General features: G+C 39.7%; 1 protein-coding gene across 1 annotated transcript in view; it reads right to left on the bottom strand.

The window, feature by feature from the left end:
- The window catches only part of FREM3 (FRAS1 related extracellular matrix 3), a 69,944-nt gene extending 66,056 nt beyond the window's left edge, over positions 1–3,888 (bottom strand). The window contains exon 1 of the mRNA XM_009328861.1: positions 3,790–3,888. Coding sequence (XP_009327136.1) covers positions 3,790–3,888 — 99 coding nt within the window. The remainder of the gene's footprint in view (positions 1–3,789) is intronic.
- Between the last annotated feature and the right edge of the window lie 18,295 nt (positions 3,889–22,183).

Below are 22,183 nucleotides of genomic sequence, written 5' to 3'. Positions count from 1 at the left end.
CGAGCCTCCCCGGGCGGGGACGGGGCTCGGCTCGCTGCCGGGGTAGAGGAGCCCGCACGGGCTACCGCAAGTGCCTGCCCGCCACCAACTAACCGGCTGAGAACCCGAAATACGAGTTTCCTCTCGAGGGGGAAGCGAATTCAGTGCGGAGAGGAGCAGATGCAGAATTTCAAAGCCAACACGACCATCCCTTCGTGCTCTAGAAGGGGCTATTGATATTTAATCTTTTCGTACAGACAGAATTTCCCCCCCCTTCACCCCCAGACTTGGCATACAGTTCATGCTATGTGCGGACAGTGAAGGGAGGGGACGGGAGGGGGAAATCGGCAAAACCACTCTGACTTTAGGATGTTTGCTTACTGCTAAGCAATTTATCACAGCTAGAAAAATGAAAGCAGCCTAGGCAGTTTTCGCTCTGCTTGGGACCGTTCCTATTCAGTTTCACTTGCAGGTGCTCAGTCCTTGCTCAGGCTCTTGGCTGAGGACAGCAGATAAAAATGCTACTGGATTTTAAAAAACAAGGTTTCTGTTGGAATTACTACTGCACTTTTTAATATTTTTGACACTTAGCCTACTATTTCATTAAAGGGACAGGTTGCTTAAAGCTTTATTTACTGGTTATGATTTTTTTCAAATTCTTTAGGAAAATATCAGCAACTTACTGAGTCCCACTGCGCATGAAGATTAATTGCGTACCCGCTCTTTAACTACCATAAAAAAGAATGAAAAGCCCAATCCTAAAGTGTTTTGCTTGTGTTCCAGTATCTTTATTAATATCAACACATATTTGAAAATAAAGTGCATAGGGAGACCAAGTACACTTCTCTGGTTTAGTACAAGGTTTATACAATCATTTGCTATTAGTTTATCAATGGCTTTTTTTTTTAAGCATAAGGACTTTCTCATACATAAGTTTCCAGGTACACTAGACAGCAGTTCTGTACTCTGTGGAAGTGTTCTCTGGAGTGAGGACTGAGCCACTGGTGTGGCTGACACTAATGAACTTGTACTGGGACTTGTCCTTTCAGGAACCTAAATATGTCCAGCTTATTTTCCTCAAGCCAACAGGGTATTTCTGGGCAAATATAACTGGACTAATCAGTAACAAAGGTGTTGCTGATGAATAATCACATACAGATAGAAAGAGGTTTTCTGTTCTTGGTAGATGCAAAGCCATTATGCCAAGTTCTGTTCTTTGGTAGAACTGTGTAACCAATAACCCAAGTTACCCACTGAAACCTGTGTGTACATCTACATATATACACAAGCATGCAAAGTTCACAAAATTTGCATTTTTCCCCACCTTTAAGCAAATCTAGGCATTTGTTCTATAAGGAACAGTGCCAGTACACAAGGTCTGCATAAAACTCAAAGATTGTATGCTATTTCCATCAAGTTCCCTGGAAGATAAAACAAATTTTCCTATTAAAATAAATGGAATGAGAAATGTGTTCAATTACAATTTTTATCTTGAGAGCGTGTTGGGCAGGAAGAAGCAAGGAATTGCTTTTCCATGTAGTTGTGCTCAACCCGCTTCTACCTTTCAGTTTGTTGTGAGGTAGTATAGTTTATAAGAAATATGAATGTACACCAGAAAAAAGTAGATGATGTATTATGGAGTTATGGAAACCTGATATCAAAGTGTTGACAAACTAAATCCAAACTGCATGCAATGGTTCTGCCTGCCTTGCTCAAACCTATTCTTGACTTTGTGCACTGTACAAGAATTGTTTTCTCCTCTTTCTGTTTCACTGGCTTTTAAAATATTTCATCTTTCTTATGTCACTGAAGCCTAGTCCTATAAGCACGTAAACATAGGTGCTCATGTTACATGTTAAAATTGGTCGAAATGCTTTCATAGGTATTTGCAGAAAAGGAGTATTTGTTTTTCCAGCTCTTAGGACCTGATTCAAAGCCCTCCATAAGTCCTGCAATCACCTTTCAGTTGACTTTGATGGGCTTTGGATCAATGTTAGTTATACATGATACTTAGAATCAAGTTCAAAGAATTGTTAAACAAAGTTTTATTTGCTCAAGTAGCTTCATTGTGCCTCAAACATAGCCAAGTAGCTTCCTTCCTACAGTCATATTCCAGTTAAAAAACCCCACTGTATTCCAATATTAAAGCAAGTTATGACTAATGGTAGAGATCAGACAGTCAATAGAACATAGATGCTTGATATCAGTGAAAGATTCTAGAGATCTTGATTTATCACCATGTTAGTCCAGTTTTTACAACTAAAAAATGGAAGTTGCCGACTTTTCCTCTGTGTTCTACATCTTTTATTAATATGCCTGATCCCAAATTAGGCTCAAGAACATTTCTGCTCTGTATTTACATACGAGCATAAGGCATTTATAGCTAGGAGACAGTCCAAACCTTGGTGCAGCACAACATACACAGCTAGGTCCTCAAGTTCTAAGTCTGGGTCACTTAAAAAAAAGAGGAATGCAAAAATAGTTGCTGAGAGGGTTCATTAAGCTGGAAAAGAAAATCTCCACCTGTTCCATTAAAAAACAGTCTATCTTGGTTTACGTGTTATGCTGACAAGTTATGTTTAAAAAAAAGTAATTCCTTGCAAGTGTTCCCTTCTGAATCAAATTTTTCTCGTAAAACCACACAACTATAATTAATTTTGGATACTCAAGCACTGATGCACATGTTAACCTCTAGTAACCCAGTAGGTTGAGCCAATCTGACAATTCACTGTGGCAACCCTCTAATGTGCTGGGAGTTAAGATTTCAGAGCCAATTACTATGGAACTTATGAGCTGCAGCCCAAACAGCAGACAGATTTTCCACAGGACTAGACTTAAGTGATCACACCAAGATCCTTTTTCACAGTCACAAATATACACAAAATTGCAACCAGAAAGATGTTTGAGGGAATATTTGCTACATAAGTGATGTGTGAGCACTTTAAAAACAGACAATGTGTCTTCCAAAAACTCTCTCTGATGGTTAGGTTATTTCTCACGCTTAACAGTGAGCATTATAAACAAGTCTTAACAAGCATCAGTTAAGCATGTGGAAACATACAGAAACACAACAATAGATCGGTATTTTTGCTTACCTTGGAATTTGTTGCCCTGAATTCACTATTGGTTAGATGGCTTCAGCTCACTCCAGTTTAAGTCTCCCGTCTTACTGTCTGGACCCTTCAGTGGTTTGGAACAGTCCTTTCCATCTAGCTTGGTTTCAAGTTTAAAAAAAAAAAATAAGAGAATACTCAGCTACTAGTATTAGTCCATCTTTTTTTATATCACATCTTGAAGTGAGGTAAGAGGAATTGTTTTCTTGGACTGATCTTGGAGACACTACTTGGAGGGAAAGGACTCTTGAAGGTATTCAAATCAGAAAACATGAATGAATCTGAAAAGAAAGCAAGCATAAAAATAAGTAATTTATGGAAGTAACCTAATGAATATAACTATTTTGCTAAGTGCATAACTACATCTACTTTGTTTTTCTTTTAATATATTTGTTTCATTTGTGAATGGCAGTATGAGATGCAGCAATGACAAAATTAGACATCTGTCCCCCACCCTGGAAGTAATTAGATCTTAATTCCATAGTAATAGTGTCAGTCAAACACTGCTTTGCGAGGCCGAGCACACTAGTGCTGCTTTCACTTAGCATGCTTTTGATAATAAAAGTCAGCATGGGCTCTCTTTAAAAAAAAGCCTACCTTATGCAGATGAGATGCCCTGGTTTGGCAGTGTCAGGACCCTGCCCCGTATCTTATGAGAGCTTTTGCTGTGTGATCTACCTTTCTCCTGCCCACATACCAGGTGCCAAACACCGCTGTTCAGAGGCTGTGAGTACCGCACCAACCCCTGGCACTGCACAGCCGGGGTTTCTGCATGCATACTTGCATTCACCCGCATGCTGCCTTTGAATTTCATACAGGGTTCCTCCCCCCGCCCCCCCCAAATTAACGTAGTTCCAACACTATCTGTCATGTTTCTCTTCAGAAGAGGAAAAATTCTATTATATGGCATTCCATGACGTTAGGACATAATTAAGCTATTCTGTGTCATGCCATAGGGTCTAACTGGATGAACGAATGAGAGCAACCATGTACCTGCACTTCCAGGCAGCAGACTTGCTGCACTTCACAGCCTACAGGGAGCCAAGTACCTAAGAAGAAAATAGAGTGGATCTACAAGATCTCATACTATGAAATATATGTACCTGTTCTAGTAAAATAAGATGTTGAAATGCTTCTGCCATACCTTCTACAATGCTCTCTACTGGGAACAGTTGTCCTGATCAGCTGTCTGTGTACATATAAACGTGGGTGTGTATATATGTACAAATTTGATTTCTAAAACTCAGCAGCTTTACAGGACTTCAGGGATGATGGCAACATCGTAGTCCTTAGAAACTCAAGAACTAGAACCAGGTTATAAACCTCGGTTCCAGGCTAAGGTCTTCAGATTGCACTACTGAAATCCTTTCTTCAGTTGTATTCTAAACCCCTTTAGAAATACCCATACAAGTTAAAAAAAAGTAGAGGGGTAACTCTTGGAGTAGAAAGTATCACCCTTCCCTAAATTCAGGGTACATAACCATCCAGCAGAGAACAAAGACTGGAGATAAATCAGCCCCTAGAATCTGGCTAGTTTGGCTATGTAGATGAACACCCACACAGTCAGAAGAACACCTGCTGCAACTTCCCACATAAAGCATATACTTTTGAGGTTTGGTTGTTTGTTTTTGGTTTTTGGTTTTTTTTTTTTTTTAAAGCATCTAAAAGCTCTTTCACAGTTCCTAATAAATTTCCATCTGATTTCTGCGCTGGCTGAAGTCTTGTCAACGTAAGGGGGAATAGCTGGGGATTCTTAGGAACTTTCGCATGAACCCAGAGCTATCCACTTTTGCACCTTTTTGAGAGACAGCTCAGGTAGGGTCAGTAGGCTAACACTACATGTCTAAGTGGAATGCTAAGAATATCCTCAGTAAGTAAAAGTCTACTTACAGTAGAGAAAGGAAAAAGATTGCAAAAACCTAACAAAGATGAAGTTAATTTGTACAGTGTTTAATCTCTGTAGTTTTATGTTTCACTTCAAGTAAGCAAGCAAGCATTCCACAACTGGAGATTCAGCAGATGCTTAGGAGTGTTTTGTTGTATCAGTGTAACGACACCTCACTTTTTAAATAGAGGAAAACAAAAGTATCCAAGAGGCTATTTAAATAGTGATAGGAATAACCTTAAGACTAACATTTTTGACTCAAAATCAGCCTTATATTGAGGGATACTGGGACCTTGCACACTTGTTCATTCTTCCTTCCCCTCCCCCCATAAATCAACAAGGATTTACTATACTGCTTGAGATAACAGTCCTTAGGTATGTTTATCTTCAAAGGAAGCCATTCACATTAAAGAATCCATATCCATGAGATGTACTCTTTCTTATTTAACCTGATGCTGCCAGTCTTGCAAGATGCTGGGACGTTTGTCAAGGCCTGCTTCCCCAAGTTTATTTCAGACAGGATGTCACGGGATCCAAAATGATCATTCATGCAACACCCCCACCCCCGGTCAGTTGAAGTGCTGACTTACTTCATGTTAAAGCACAGGGCTCCTTGCATTCTGGATGAGCAGATATGATAAATTAAAGCAAACAAATGAACTAATTAGAAGCTTTTAATGTAAAATTATTTTAGAGTTAAATCACAGTATTACTGTGAGGACATAAGATATTTAAATCCATGTGTAGAGTAAGAGAGCTCCCTCTGAAGTTTATTTAAGTAAATTTATGAATGGTCAGTCTTCACTTAGAATTGAAAATCTTCCAACATTGTGCAAGTGCATAGGATGGCTTCATGATGTTCATATAACAACTTTGCATATTATTGTAAAAAATACAATGACTAATGAAGAACTTTGTAATTATTACAAAACAGTCACAAACACTGTGATTAAATTTCCTAAGCAAACAGCGTATGACCAACTAAAGCTACATACAGGCTCTTCCTTCTATATTAACATTGAAAATATAAACACTAAGTAGTCCATCTATAATATTCTTTTCCTCACAGACTGTTTAGTTCTTAGTCAGATGTAATTAAAAGAAACAGGTAGCAATTTGATATTGAAAGTGATTGAATACTGTTCAGTTTTTAGAAATGTCTATTCCATTTAAACAGGAAAAAAAATGATGCTGCAGCTGCCATCCTCAGGACCTCTTTAGACCTTCTCTATCTTGCAGCTGCAGAGCACAAATAAAGTCCAGGAGCTCCCTGTGGAACGCTCCAATAGGCATTTCATACCATAACTGTCCCCTACAATGGAGCCAGTGGCTTCATTGAGTTTGATTGACAAGGTGGAGCAATTGGGCAGTGACACATACAAACATCAAGGAAGCTCCCCTGTGCATGAGGCTCCTAAACTCACAGCTTTGCTATCCCTTTGCTAATTTGCAGTCACATTCTGGGGTACATAGACAAGGCTTGCAAACAGTTATGGATTTTGAAAAAAACAACTTTTTACTTGTGTCATCTTAAATGTTAGTGTCAGATCCAAAGCATTCTGCCCAGACAAAATGGTATTCTACCACAAGGAGAGGGGGAAGCAAGAAGTCTGCGGTATCTGGCTACAGGCTCCAGATACTCCCTTGGGCAGTTCTGCCCAGTGTCCCTGTGTCGTCCCCCCACCCCGAGACAGGTTCTGTAGAGTGAAGGGGAAAGGCAGTCACCTAAAATCATGCGCTCCTGCACACACTCACTCCTGTACAACAAGTAGGAGCAGCATTTGCCTTTAAATGCATTCCCAGACTGCCCGATTAGTACAGGCATGTAACAACAACAAAACCAACCCTTCCTCTTCTCTCCAAGAAAGTTAACACCTCATGCACCTCACAATAATTGCTCCAGAACACAAAGGTAGAACTAGACAGCTGTACTGGGAGAGGCATATTTTGAACCAATGTGCTTTCCAAATCCGTTTAACATAGTTAGAAACCAATGAGCATATCCAGTGACTACCCATGAAAATAAGATCAGGGATAAATTCTCTAACCACACATGATAGTGCAGAGCAGAAACACATATTGCTTTACACCTCAATTAAGAGAAAGAAAATAGTTAAAACCATGACCAAAGGCTAGACACCGCTATTTCATGCATTCATATTTCTATAAATATACGTGACATTCTAAGAAGTTTACAATGTCCATCTTTTAAAACTGTACTTATATACAAATGTAGTGAGATCCCAATGGTTATGTGCACCTTTGAAGAAGTATAGAAACAGAAAGTAGCCTTTTATTCTTCTCACTCAAGTTTCAGAAACATTTCAGTGTACACACACTTCATCTATGTTTGACTTCTGGTGGCCAAGTAGCTACCCAGGTATGTTTACCGAGCGCATGGCACAGGCTTCCTTCCCTCCTTTATGCTGTAGGTGTTCCCTCTGTGACATTTCCTGATTTTATAGAAGATACACAGACAAACTTCTGCCCAGGTGGGTGAGGTTGCTAATTTATCTAATACTCTACTGCCTATAATCTTCCTTCTGTCTTAAGTAAATCCCAAACCATGCATTGGGTTCTTTGAAATGAATAGGCTAGTCCTTCTCTTCTTAATACCTGTTAGTACTCTGCAGAATAACTAGGAAAAGGTTGACAAGGTTCTTCACATGAGCACTACCAACAGAGAGGATTGCAGAATCAATAGCTGCCCTCAGAGATCTGCTCAGGTAGACTAGCCAGCCTTTCATGCAAGCAGCCCACTGTAGTCCAGGCAAAACTACTCTGACAGGAGAAATGGCGAGAAAGCTTTAACTCTTTCACACACGCAGAGGAGCCGCCTGTTCACCTCTGCATGAAGCAGACAAAAAGTTTGTGGAGTAGAACAGGAGCGCATTTGCAATCCACTGTTCGCTGTAGAGGTTTATTTGAGAGGTGTGGGCTCCTCTAGCTGTCACCCTGGTGGAAGAGAAACTATACAATTTTAGAACACATCTCACCACCTATGAAAGTTGGTAGGTATGAAAAATAGACAAGTCAGTCAGTCAGTGGAAGTTAAAGAAACCTTAAGCTAAAGCAAATGCCATGTATTTTACCACAATACAGAAATACAGCAATAAATTATATCCATTAAATATTTAGGGCTATAAAAGGATTTTTTTCCGATCGTATACAAAAAAGTTATAAGGTATTGTCACATCTTTCCAGATTTCATCACTGTAAATTCTATTTCACATGAAATGAAAATGGCTGATATGCCAAATATTTTCTTCATATCTTTGCTCTAAATCATTCTAAATCAGGACAGATTACATAAACTTGGTCTTCCACGGCAATTCAGCCCATTTTATCAATTGGTTTTGTTTTCATCAAATCTGCAACCTAGCAACTTTACTACAAAACCAGCAACATTTTCTTTAGATCCATTCTTTAGCAGAGTATAATTTGATAACTCTCTGCTCACCCACAGCTGTGAGAAGCTACTGCCCCTCTGGAGACTTGCTCCTTATATTTACAAAACCAAAAGCAGTTGGGTGGCTCTAAGAATCGGCCATTTCTCATATTTTAAAGGAGAAAATTGCATAATTTTTTGCAATATTCGATGACTGATGGATTAAAAGAAGATAACATACAGGAAGAGCAGTGGGATTGGTCAGAAGTCCTAGGAAACTGAAATCAAGTTAACTCCCTGTTTTATTTGCAAGAGCCACCATTTTCACTCTGTACTGTTACGTTTTAGTGCTATTATTCTTTTCTTAAGCGTAACCCAGACTTAGGAATCTGAGCTGAATCTGTCCCTGAAGATTCCCAAGCCCTGTAGCAACTATTCAAATTGTTATATTGTTGAAGAAACATGGAAGAAGCTTCCACCCAAATTAAAACCAAACCCAACATTTCAATATTCTACTAGGAAGGGACTTGAAGTTGTCCTGTATTTGTATCAGAGTTTTTCCACACAGGTTTATCTTCAACAACATACTGGGGATTTTTGGCACGTGATGTGGTGCTGCATTGATGCAGTGATATGTCTGCTTAGGACCTGTGAAACCAGATGCTACCCATCTTATCTGCACCATCTGCTCTGACATAGATATCGGAGGATCTAAATTCAAATTCTAGCTGTTGTATGTTAAATATAAAGATGGATTAGTTGGCTCCTAGTCAGTGATGCCATTCTGCTCTAGGGAGTCATATGCACACTCCAATATTCAGGGGATCTGATCCATATCTTTCTTTGGGACAAAGATCCTTGTGTTTCTTAAAAAAATTAGAGCAAAAGCACAGTGCTAGATCACAGCAGTACTTTTCCGAAATTCCTATTCTGTGAAGTTTTCCTACTTGTTTAGCTTCCCTGTAAAGCAGAAAAATAAGAGTACTCTACTGTTGGTGCTCACCAGTTGAAAAATAATCCCCTTTTTCACCACCACCAAATACCTCTACACATATGTAATCTTTAAAAGATTCTAGAATTGGTCTTCTCCTTCTTACTGCATTGTTTGTATTTATGCTAAATGAGAAAGTTATTCAGATTCATGGGACAAAAGAGACTGAAGGTAGGTGCTTGTAATATTACTGAGCTATTCAAAACCACCCAGAGGGGAGGAGAATGAAAGCAATAAAACCACTTTTCAGGGTTTATATGTCAAGTAAGTAAGAGTAGACTAGGGTTCACCTGGAGGTTCTGCTTGTTTTCTTTTTTGACAAAAAAGTTCTCTTCCAAAGGAAAGCACTGATTTGACAGAAAAAACAGCTTTTCAACACAGACATCTACTTCAGCGGTATGAAGTAGATACTTACAATGTGGAGAGCACTCATTAAGCCAGTGGAACCAGCTGACTCCAGGCAGGACTCGGGAGACATGTTCAAGCCTGGGCTCCAGGATGGTGCCAAAAAGAAAACCTGTGGCACACATCCCCCAGGCAGCCTGGGGCAAAAGGCAAAGCGGACACTTGAACACAGGTCTCCCACAGCCCAAATTAGTATCTAGGCTAGACTAGAGCAGGTGGATCCACCCCCTTGGAGAATCTCAGGATGTGTTATGCTGTGTTAAGGGTAACCTATTAAGGCTTTTTCCCTTCTGACATCTCAGCGTGCAGTTTCTTGCCTACTCTGGTCACCGCATTGCTATAGAGAAACAGCAAGAGACTTGAAAAATTCACTTCTTCCATGCCCCAACTTTGAGAAAATGGTTTCTGACTTAAGTCTTTCAGAAGACCAAACCTATAAAATCTACAAAAACACATGTACAGGATATATATTTGTTGACATGAGGATGTTCACGCACCCTGCACATGCACCCAAATTAGCTGTTGCACATTCCAAGGCACAGTACAGATGTTGCAAACATTACTAGAAAGATGCTGCTCAGTGAGAGCGCATGCAGAAGAAATAACTAACGCCGTGTCTCATTTTGTTTGTTTTTCCACCCTGCCTGCCCAAGAAGAGAGTCACCTTTGCCTTTTAACGAGTACACCTGCCTTACACACACACACTTATTTTATACAATCATTCTTCTATTAGCAAGAACTGGCACAACGTAAGTAAAGGCTACGCAACTTTGTGAAAGGGAAGACTATTCACAGTAAAATTAAACAAATACAAGACCAGAAAAGAAGTAATAAAAAAAGGAAGAGAAAAGAGAGAGAAAGAGCTCTCCCATTGAAGCAAGAAACCTCTTTTAAGCAGTTTTGCTTAGGTGGGGGCTCCACCACTCACTGATCAAAACATCACGTAGAAGACATTATGCACAAAACTGTCAGAATTCATCTCCCGTGATCCCCGACTATGCATGGAAAGCAAAAAGCTAAGCCTCCAGCTAAGGTAGAGGGAGATCTAGCAACCCATCCCTCCAGTACTGTGTTGCTAGATAGTCAATATATAAATCATTGACTTTATATAGTAGTCAATATACATATATTGACTATATATAGTAAGTAATAAAGCAAGAGATTAATCAAATGCTACAGGCATTGTATGAGCCTCCCATAACAGTCCTACTTTCTTCCAAGTCCCTTGTCCAGAAGTAGACACCATCAATAGAGCAGTAACAACTTACACTTACCAGTAGTCCCCCCATGTATCTACACAGCACTACATTAAATCTAACTCTTATTGCCAGTTTGGTCTCCAAAAAAGTTAAAGAATAAAGATAACGACCTTTTCAAGTGCTCCCAATTGATAGACTTTTAATGTATTTCAGGAATACCCTTGAGGTTAGCATTTGGTAGGTTAGTGTCGTATTTTGTCTCTCTAGGATAACTCGCAAATACACATCCAGAGTCCAACACCGTGCAGAGGTAGCAATCACTTCCTTCTGAACAACTACTTCTCTTCCTAGTATTTGAAAATCTTGTTTGAGATTATTTTTAAGTTTGGTAGTTCTATGGTCTGCAAGCCAACAGAAGTGCTTTATGTTGAATACATACCTGTGGAAAACTGCACTGAAAGCTACCTCCAGATTTTTATATATCTTATCAGAACTCAGTGTAAAGTTTAACTCTGTTCAACTCAAACCATAAAATATTAGAAAAGTCTGAGACAAACTGTTAAAGAATCATATTTCATCATCGTGCCACATTGTGTTGAGGCTGGTAAGTATCAGGAAATACAAAGCTCTAAATATCAAATGAGAGTTTTCATGCTAGGAACGGCAGACAGTGTTTAAGAGCAAAGTGCTTCTCTGAGCTTTAGTAAAAGATCAGAAAGTCTGCTAGGCTAATATTAAAATCCTCATTAACACCACTTTGCAGCAGCTACAGAGGCAGATAGGGTATAATCTGATAACAACCAGGAAGTTCATAGGCGCTCCAGCAGCAACAAGAACATTTCTGTTCCACTGGAGAGCTTATTTTAAATATGGAATACTTTTTCAAGACTAACTGGTACAGTTCAATGGAGGAACTATCAAGTTTAAGATGAAGAGTGTTCATTAATACAATACTTTACGTTGCCAGTGTAAACAGAAAGACAAATACCAACATTATCCAACATAGCAAATTTATAATAATCTAATAAGATTTGGCTGTTGACATTACTAGTGCTCTTTACTTCATTCTGTACTACTGAGCTCTCTTCTCTATTTATTGATTCCATACCTCAGTAAAGAAATTGTTTAAGTACAGCATCAGACGGAAACAATCATCATGCATCTTCAGAAACCACTTCTTTGGATAGGGACAATGAGTTTATGGACCATACTTGATAGCAACTTGTAAGGTCCACAACACACCCGAGGGGCTCACAGGCAGTTTAAACACATGTGAGCAATCAGGGGCTTAAGCAGAACCGGCTGTGCACAGGTACAGCAGCAAACACAAGGCATCTGATATATAAGCAAGGTTAACACAAATGGGTAAGAGGCTCTCAGGAGGTATAAAGTACTATCACTGCACTGAATTGTAAATAAAATTACAACCAACTTAGAATATATCCTACTGTTTCTCTCCTTTAGCCAGCCTCACACACCCTCAGGCACTCAGACCCAACCAACCGGTATTTATTTGTATAATCCAACAGTCACTACAGCCAATCAGAAGCAATTCCCCCACTCACACAATAACAAAGTTTGGGGGGAAAAAAAAAAAAAGAGTTGTCATTTACAGCTTGAGTCTTTGAAAGCTGATGCTTTAAAACTTTTTTTAAATAGTCACATATAATTGTAGCTTTTGTTTAAAAAGTAATATACAAACTTACTCACTATGACTGCAAAATAGAAATACTGCCTTAACCCTGATAATAGCTGAATCAGTAAGAGGTAACAGCTATACCGATTTATTTGGTGGTATAAAGTCAGAATATGGCTGCACTAGTTTAAAGCAAGTTTGAACATCACGTGGCATTTTTAGATTCAACTGTTCATGTTGCGTGCCATAGGGCATGCAAGGAACCGCAGTGGTACCAACACAGGAGACTGTTACTCTCCATCCACAAACAACACAACTCTAACTGTTCCAGAGAAGCAGTGAGCTTTTCCCAAGGTCAGAAATCGGACCTCTCATGGTGTCCTCTAAGGGTTCAGCGCCTAGGAAGTTGCTGGTTTGTAGCACATGCCAAAAGAACGCTCTGCACCGTGCCATTATCATGGCAGGTTTTAGCTAGCAGAATAACCGTGACATGGTAGGAGCTCTAGCTAAAACGAACTTGGCTTTTGTATCAGAAAAACAATCTCCTAAGAAATGGAATACTACAGAGCTTTTTCTCATTCTCTCCCTTGATAAAACTGCACTACACCATCTGTGCCTTCTAGTATTCCTCGGTAGAATCACAAACATTTTGGCTAGTCACATAGTTTAAAAAGAAAAAGAAAACACACACCCCCACCCAGAAAATAAACAAAACCTATTTGTAATATGAAAAAGAAGCTAACCAAGGAACAGAATTTTTAAGACTAATTTGAGAGATATTCAGTTGGCTTATCAGTAAGACAAACCTTCCCAAGTTTAGAAATGTAAAAAGAACTGAGACAAAACTTACTAAAATCATTGGAACCCATAGAAAGAAGAGCTGCCTACCTCTACAGCTGGTGGCAAACACTCATTTTCACAGACTTGCCAGTGCTCTTTTAAAACTTCCACACTTTGAAGTTAACTTCGCCTACTAAACCAGCGATGTCTGCAAACCATTGCTTTAAGGTCTGATTCTCCTGTCAGGCGTTACGAGCAGGTGTTGCTCGGCTGACCTGATGGGCACCAGCCTTCATTTACACCTGGGGAAGGGGCTGCCCAGCCCCCCCCAGCAGCTGAGATCAATGGAGTCATCACATACATGAGACTGCCCTGCTTCTCTGAGTTTGCAAGACCAGAGGCTAAATAAGAAAAGAAATGAAACAAGCTTTGGATCTAAACTATGTAATTTCTTTGGGGTTGTTTTTTTTTTTTAAAGCTTATCGCTTTTGAGAGGAAGAGGCTTTACAGCAAAACCTTCTATAATTTGTAGCTGCTTTGAAGGCAGAAAGGGAGGTTTTAGATCACGGAATAATCACATTATCACAAAGAGCCCACCACAAAGAGACTATTGTAAGTCTCCCATTACAAACATTGAAGTCCTTTATTTCAAAAAACAATACCCCCCAATGCTCTGAAGTAACTCCCTCATCAAAACTTCTTCTTTCCCCACCCTAATAGCATGTTTGGAAACACTGAACAAGGAGAGCAATTCACTTCAGGCTGCAGTGTGCGTGCATGCCCTCATCACAGCTTGTATTTGCAAGCTATTGGTTATTCTCCATTTACAGCATTGAGTTTCACAAGAGGTAGATGAGTTTATTAAGTTGTGTGCTTCAATAAGCCAAGATGCAAGCTAGTTTGACTTACTTCCTCTGGCAATTATTTAAGTCTTTGATTTGAACAACCACTCAGAGGTTATGCCGCCAAAAGTTCTCATCTGAAGAATACCACTACTGTACTATAGATGTACTTACATATTTCTAATTCTAACTACTTAGTTAACCTTAAGAGCATGGTAAAGTTTATTATAAATAAAAGTATGCCATAGCATGGCATTATATCAAAGCCTTTACACTCCCTGTTTCCTAAACTCTCCCTAAAGTTAATGCCTTTCTTATTATCATAAATATTAGAAAGCCGTGCTGCCAGTATCTGTGCTTGCCATTACCAAAGCTACAAAAAGGTAGGATCATCTTCCTATTTCTGTTAGTTACTGTCTTGGTTATACATCCAACATTTGCATTAACCTTCTTAATCGCACTTTAAAACTCACACTCAGTTATGCTTTGGGTCTGCCCGCCTTCCAGGATACGGGCCTGAATTTCTTGATCTTAAATGCATGGTTCATGGTCTTTTTTCCGCCATAATACTAGAAATTGTAGCACTCATATGCCTCAGACTGGATCCACACATCTTTGCAGTGAATACTACACACCCTTAGATTGACGTTATGATTTTCTACAAGCTTTTCTTAAGTGAAAAAGTTATTCTTTAAGTAGCATAGGGTTGTACGTCATCTTTTGCACGTCTAGTATAATTTGTGCCTCAATAGTTTGCTAGGTAGGATTTCTAATTTCTTATGGATTAATTTTTCTGAGAAGGCATGGAAAAAAATACAATTAGTGTTACTTACTTAAAAGCAGACACTTCTACACATTTTCTTAATGGATATACAAAATAGCAAGGGCATCAAAAGAGCTTGGAATTCCTACTTGAACTATTTTAGAAAACCAAGTCCACCATGATGTTCAGGGCAAAAACCCCAAATAAACAAAACCCCCAAAACAAAGAAAATGCATTTCTAGGTCTCAATAAACATTCACTTTCTTTTTTCAACTAGGTTGTAATCGAAAAATCTACCCTGAAATGAGATGCAATTTATGACCTTTTGGTAGTAGTAGGAAGCTTACAGCTGGCTATTGGCATTCCTTTGTCAGTTTTTGCTCTCTCTGCTATGCAATAATATGATGCTTTAAACTGAGTGCACCAAACATTAATTGAAGCAGTAATAAGCAGGCAGAGGATATTTCCTGGGCATTAGTAAGTGACCGAGAGAAGCCGATACCCTTGGGATTAACCTGAGGTGTTTATTAACACTTAGGAAATATCCTGCATGCTGTGCTTTTTTGCTTTGGAAGATTTTAAAGAAAAATCTCTCTTGTTAAGGTATTTATAATTAACAATGATTTTGATCAACAAATAGAATACAGAATATTTCTAAATATTACTTATATTTAAAACAATGTGGGTTTTTTGTATTGCCTCAGCATCGAGTTCAGCAAATATTTCTCAATCTAATCAATTTCATCTAATTAGTGGAAAAACTCATTTATTACCCATGAGAGAACTCTTTTGTTCCTGTAGTACTATACCTAGCATTTCTTCAAGAACTTTTAGAATCTAAAGGATGCATGACAGTTGTCTGTGAGACTCTAAAACCCTAAGATTTTAAAAATGCAGGGATTTCCATCCTGCCTGTGTTTCTGACAAGTTGCCTCCTCATCTTTGTATAGCAATGAAGAGGTGTCTGTCACCAGAAATAGAAGTTATTGTTAGCTGGCTTTAAAAAGATATCTTTAGAGATATTTGTTCTGTATGCTAAACTTAGGTTTGTCAAACAAAAGCATGCTGTAATCTTCTTCAAGCACATGCTAACAACACAGTTCCAAGGTCCTGGCCACACAAACCTGTTAACATTAGTGAAACCCTCGTCCCTCTGAAGTCAACAGGAGTTTTGCAGCCAAGTTCCACAAGAACTCGGTTCATTAGTATCAAACTTTCATATTTCCCCTATTTCTTTGATCACCTATTCTCCCTGAAGTACAGAAAAATATCTTTGCAGGTTTCAGATATCTGCATGCTTATCAAACAGGCATGTTTAGGCCAGCCAGCAAACACCTCTGGAGTAGCAGGTCTTGAGAAATGGAGAACACTGCAAAGCTTCACAAAAAGGTACTTTGCTATGTTGGGCCCATCACGTGTTGCGTGAGCACAGGCTCTTCTTTTGGGCAAGTTCCCATTCCCTAGAATACTTGTCTAGAAATAAGATTTCATTTTTAATCAAACAAAAAGCCTAAAAATAAGTAACCACAGTATGAAACACTTTTTCACCTTTTAAAGGAACAAGAGGTGAGACAACAGTCGTTCATTTAATTTATTTCCATTCATTCATTCATTTCCATTTGATGGAAAACAGAAGGGAAGAGAGGCTATTGAAACCAACAGCACTTCTACCATTCTTGTCTAAGTCATCTTCCCCAACACGTAGAAAGAGATTCCAACTGTACTAGTGTAGGTGTACACATCCTATCATTTCTGTGTAAATTTTTGCCCACTCAACTTTGGCGGTTGAACTGAAGTTATGAAAGTGGTACAGGGCTCTGGCTGGCTGTGCCTAGAAAGTAGCTATGGCATGTAAAAAAAAGAATTCAGGTCAGAGTCAAAACACAGAGATAAACCTCATTCAGGAAGAAAAGTTTAGATACAACATGATTGAACAAGGTATTTTACACAGTTTATCAATTTGTAATGGTTGCATGCACGCACTAGATTAACATGAACTCCAGATCTTGCCCTCATCTCAGCTATCCTGATCTCCTATTGCCTCCCTTGAATACAGTTCTGTCATGGAGATGACCTGATCTTTCCAGGACAATCTCTTTTGTTTTGGAAGTATGGCGTTAACTAACAACAATGAATTATCATTTATGAATACCAAAAATTGATGAAAAAATTAGTTCACTTACTTAAAATCAAAGACAACAAGCAGCTCTTCTCTGAGGATGAGAAAAGAAAAATCTTTCATTTTAAACAATATCGTCCTTGCAGGAGAATACTTTATATCACATTATCATGCCTCCAAACTTGCAGGTTACATTGATCACATCTATCTAATCTGTAAGTCAAATTCTAGTACCTTCTTTTTGGCTTGCCTGTTTATTTTTCTTGTTGATAGATAGTTTTAGTTTGTAGAGGAACACTATTGCATTGTATTGTTGTTATGTGTTGGTATCAATTTCCATTCAAAGGCCAACTTTATTCTCAAACTATGTACAGTATGCTGGAACTGGATCTAAACTTCAACACATTTTTCTTATAGGTAAAGACAATTAAAACCCAAGATATCTTCAGAAAAACATGATTAATAAGCAATTACTGGTTTTTTTTTTTTTTCTGGGTTATTTTGGTGGCCTTTCTTGCCTTAGAACTAATGACAAGATTCATGGGAGCTTGAGTCTCCATTTTCTGGCCTGTTGGTAGCATCACAGGGTGGATTGGCCCTGGGAGGGCACTGGAGCTGAGTTGCACTTGCGTCTGCTCTGGTTCACCTTCCCCTGTTGAAGAACCGAGTATTATTACTGGCTTCAAATGGGTGACAGTAGGTCAGTCAATAAGATCCTGTAAAAGGCAAACAAGCTGGCCAGCTGTGAGGAAATTTGGGGGAGCAAAGTTGCAAGAATTCATGTTAGTGGGGAGAAAAAGCCAAACTATTTAGACCCCCCCTAAACCCTATAGCTCCTCCTCCATAAATATGGATTATGAGTGGCTTAGAGGAGGTTTGCAGTGACCTGTGTAGCTCTGGAGTATGCCACAGAAACAACTTGAGAGGACTTTGAGAGCAGATCCAGGGAAAGTGATAGCAGAACATGGGGGTGAGTGGGATCATTAGGAGAAATGTGACGGGGCTGAGTCTCGGTGCAGAAGTTTGTCTTGATGCCCTCAAAGGTGTAGCCAAGTGAGATTTTTCACACACACCCCCCCCCCAAAATCAGAAGCCCCTTTCCTCGTTTTTCATCTTCTCATAGAAAACACTCAAAAAACTGAGACATGTAACTGATCCCGCTGTCTGCTCTGTAATCTCTTACATGTGGGCAATGGCAATGCTTAGCTTTAAATCAGCCTCATTTAGAAGGATCAGAGTGATTTACACAAGTAGGGAGAACCAGCAGACAGATTCAAGTAACATTACTTAGTTAACAGTAATGCTCTATTGGCAATGACACCTAAAAGCATTGCATTAATCTTGTTCTCCTTGACATGCTGTCTTTATGGAAGCAATACATAATCTCCTGTTTTCAGAGGCTTCCTGGATGTCTGACTACTTCACCCTCACAACTGACTGACTTTCTTGTATCTTTAATGCATGGTTTTAACAAATCCTACTTGTGTCTAATCTCTTCTTGTCAGACGGTCAGTGGGGTCCCATTTTGTAACTTGAAAATTTCTGCAAAAGAGGTAAAACTCCAAACTCCTTTCCTCCTATCTGAAGTCTTGCCATTCATCTGTCTCCTGGCTTTAAAACAAAACTATAATCCATGGTCACGGCACTCAGCAAAAAAACAGAGTGATCAATTACAACAAGGGAACAAATATCAAGTTACTTCATACTTAAATGACAATTCAATATGAAGCATAATGGCATTTGGTTGCCTTGAAAACCTGTCTTCACAGCTAGAGAAACAGGTAAGTAAAGCAAAGCCCAACCAATTCAGTAAAACTCTAGAACTTAGCAGAATAGCTCACACCCACTTCTCCCGCATCCAGCCTATTAGTCAGGTACAAGTATGGAGAAATATAGCTAGTGTACATACACAACCAGGGCAGAGGCAGCAGGGCAGGCCTGTTCCCATGCTCTCTGAAAACAGCAGATGGAGATAAACAGCGCTGGCTGCGTGGGGAGAAAGTCTCATTTCATTCCCAGTACAGTACCACATCCCAGACGGGTCAGTCTGTCTCACTGTCCAGGTGAGACTTCTTTCTCCCAGTGCCACCTGACTTGACTTAACTCTGCTTACCCATGCTCCCAAAAACTTCTTCTGAGGAGTTGAGGGCATGAGGAACTGTTCATACAAAACAGAACAGACGAAGCCTGCTTGAAGTAGCCTTTCTTTTGAAACAGAAAGAAAGGTTTTGCCTGCTTCTCAAACAGATAAAAGTAATTCAGGAAACAAACCGGTCAGAGTTCTGCCGCCACTGGACACAGGGCAGGAGGGACGGGATTCTGCCAAGAGAGGCATTCATGCTTTTAACTTTCACAGTTTGGGGGCCAGTTACAAAATGGGATAGTTGTGGGTAGCGAAGACTATCTTTGAAATTTCAGCCTACCCTTCTTGGGAAAATGTCTCCAAATGCAAAATGAATTTGTTAGTATTTTGTTTATTCTAATTTTTATTATCGATATCTTTTTTGCCTGAACATGGCCCAGTGAAGCACATTCCTGAACTCTGTGGGTCAGTCTCATGTCTACAAAATAAAAAAAACCACCAAGATGGGACGTCAGATATAAGTCCTCCTATGCACAAATTCTTGCAATATCACTACGTGGCCTCCTTATATTTAAACTCACTTGTAGGATAGCTCTTCAAACTTCACTATCTGGGGCAGTCCAGACACAATGTTATTCAAAGCTGGTTCACAAGCTGCTTACAGATCTTTAAAATAATGTCACAGGACTGTTTTCAAAATACACAAAAGCCAGGAGACTGAGAGTGAAGGCTGAAATAGCAGTCCTTACTTCCTCCTCTTGTTTGTGCCTAAGCATGATGGCACATTCAAGTGCAGACATACACCTGCAATATACAGGCACGATGAAACAAATTAAGGATGGGTTTTCAGTCCTAATCCTAATTTCATGGGGTTTTTTTTCAATTTAAAAAAATTGCAAACTTCTAAACCTGTTTTTCCTCATAGTCCTTTGTAGGATATGTCAATATCCTTATTGACTTATGTCAATAAAATTGACATAAAGTACATAGAAGAAAGAAATTGTGTTGAAAATCGACGGAAGGTCCTACTCCAGCTCACTGATGAGATTACCAGGGATAGATCTCCCCATTTACTAGGCAACTGGATGGTCAAACAGCACTTCTTTAACATATTGATCATCCATTTAAATGAAAGGTGAACTCCTTTAATGAGATTCACAGAAGAATTTCATTCATAAAACAAGGGCCCTCCAGACAATCCTTCATTTGTTATATACCCACAAGAAAAAATGGTGCAAATATTCAAAATCAAAGACAAACGATTATCAAGAAAATTCCAGAATTAAATTTCTGCTATAGCATGGGATTCAAAGCATTCACTCATGCATTTAAAATTAAAACGTAACAGCAATCCCCCCAAAACCTCACCACCTTTTCCATCTCCCATAGTATATAGATAGGCAGGGACAGCAAGCTCCTCACAGATTAGCCGTACTTCTCAGACTGTGTTTCCTCTTTTTGCACAGGGAAGGTGCTGGAAGTCTCATCCCAGCTGGAGCTGCCGGCAGGGGAGCTGGGCCCCATGGCTGCTGGGCAGAAAGGGCAGCGGTGGGTGCCTGGCTTGTAGCTGTCACTTCTCGCTGGCTGGGCCGCGCTAGACTCGCCCTCTGCCCCAGCCTGTCATACTGACTTGTCTTTTAGTGGAGGTACAAGAAGGAGAGAGACAGCCTCTTTTATCTGGCAATCTCACTGCGCTTTCATTAAGATGCTGCACTACAATATTTGTGAGCAGAAAATAAAAGTAGAATTGGAAAGGAGGAAACAGAACCACTGCTTTTCTCAGCCTTCTCTTGTTCTCCACGTGCATCAGTACAAGTGCTCATTTTAGCTCTTGGGTCCCACGTTTCCCAGGGTATTCAGGCTCCTAATTTCTACTCTGTTTTTTAAAGGAAGAGGGAGAAATATATTAATAAATAAGGCCCAAACCCAATTTGAGTTAGGGCAAGGAAAAAACAAGAGAGTGTAGGACTAAGGTAATCCAGCCCCTTTGCGAAGTCGGGCCAAAATTCTCATTGCCAATACACACCTCACAGCCTCTTCCTCTCTTTGAGAGCTAGTGACCCAAACAGGGCTGTCTGCTTTGGGAAACTGTGTCACTGTAATATACAGGGTCAGACAACAAGTCTTTAAAAATAGTACGCAAAAGCAGTAAGATGCATACATCAGCTTCATTGCCAAGTCCAAATCCCTGCCAAGATGGGAAATATAAACAAAACTTCTTTCCACTGTCTTCCTTCCTGAGTGCAAATAGACACGTGTGCACGTGCACAGACACACGCGGGTTTTTTCATTTGTTATGGGCCACGAGTAGCTTGCAAGGTCTCCTCAGTCAACAGACATAAGTATCAGTTTTTACAATGAGGAAATGGAAGCGCTGGTGCAGAAAAACAATAACCCACACAATGATTTAATGAGAAAAATGTTGACAGGGAGCCTTACTATTAAAACAGAGCATAATACATGAGTACCATCCTAACAGCACTCAAAAGGAAGAAATTAATGTATATACATTCTCTCTCAGTTACAGTGATTTGCAAAAAGATAAACCTCTCCTGGTGTACTGGGAGACCTGCCTCTTGTTTCAGGACCTTTAAAAGCTAGTGTGGAGAGTGAACCTGGTGACCCAGGGGTCAGTATAAGTATAAGTCAGTTTGAATCGCTTACTACTCAAGACTGAGAAAGAAATCGATGTGCTGCAGGTACACTGATCTTCCTCTCACATGCCCAAGAAGCCATAAAGGCCTTTGAGATTTCAGCATTGTCTCAGAGAACCTTCCCCAGTGCTTTCTGAGCATGATAATCTGCCATGACTATGTATTGGGTCTGCGTGGCAAGGTTTCATAGTGGAGGGGGCTACAGGGCTGGCTTTTGGGAGAAGCTGCTAGAAGCCTCCCCTATGTCTGACAGAGCCAATGCCAGCCGGCTCCAAGACAGACCTGCCGCTGGGCAAGGCCGAGCCCATCAGCGACGGGGATAGGAACTCTGTGATAAAATATTTCA

Source organism: Pygoscelis adeliae, unplaced genomic scaffold, assembly GCF_000699105.1.
Source record: "Pygoscelis adeliae isolate BGI_AS28 unplaced genomic scaffold, ASM69910v1 Scaffold66, whole genome shotgun sequence".
Lineage (NCBI taxonomy): Eukaryota > Metazoa > Chordata > Aves > Sphenisciformes > Spheniscidae > Pygoscelis > Pygoscelis adeliae.
Note: the sequence above shows the minus strand (reverse complement) of the source record. Positions and strands in the feature narration are given on the sequence as shown.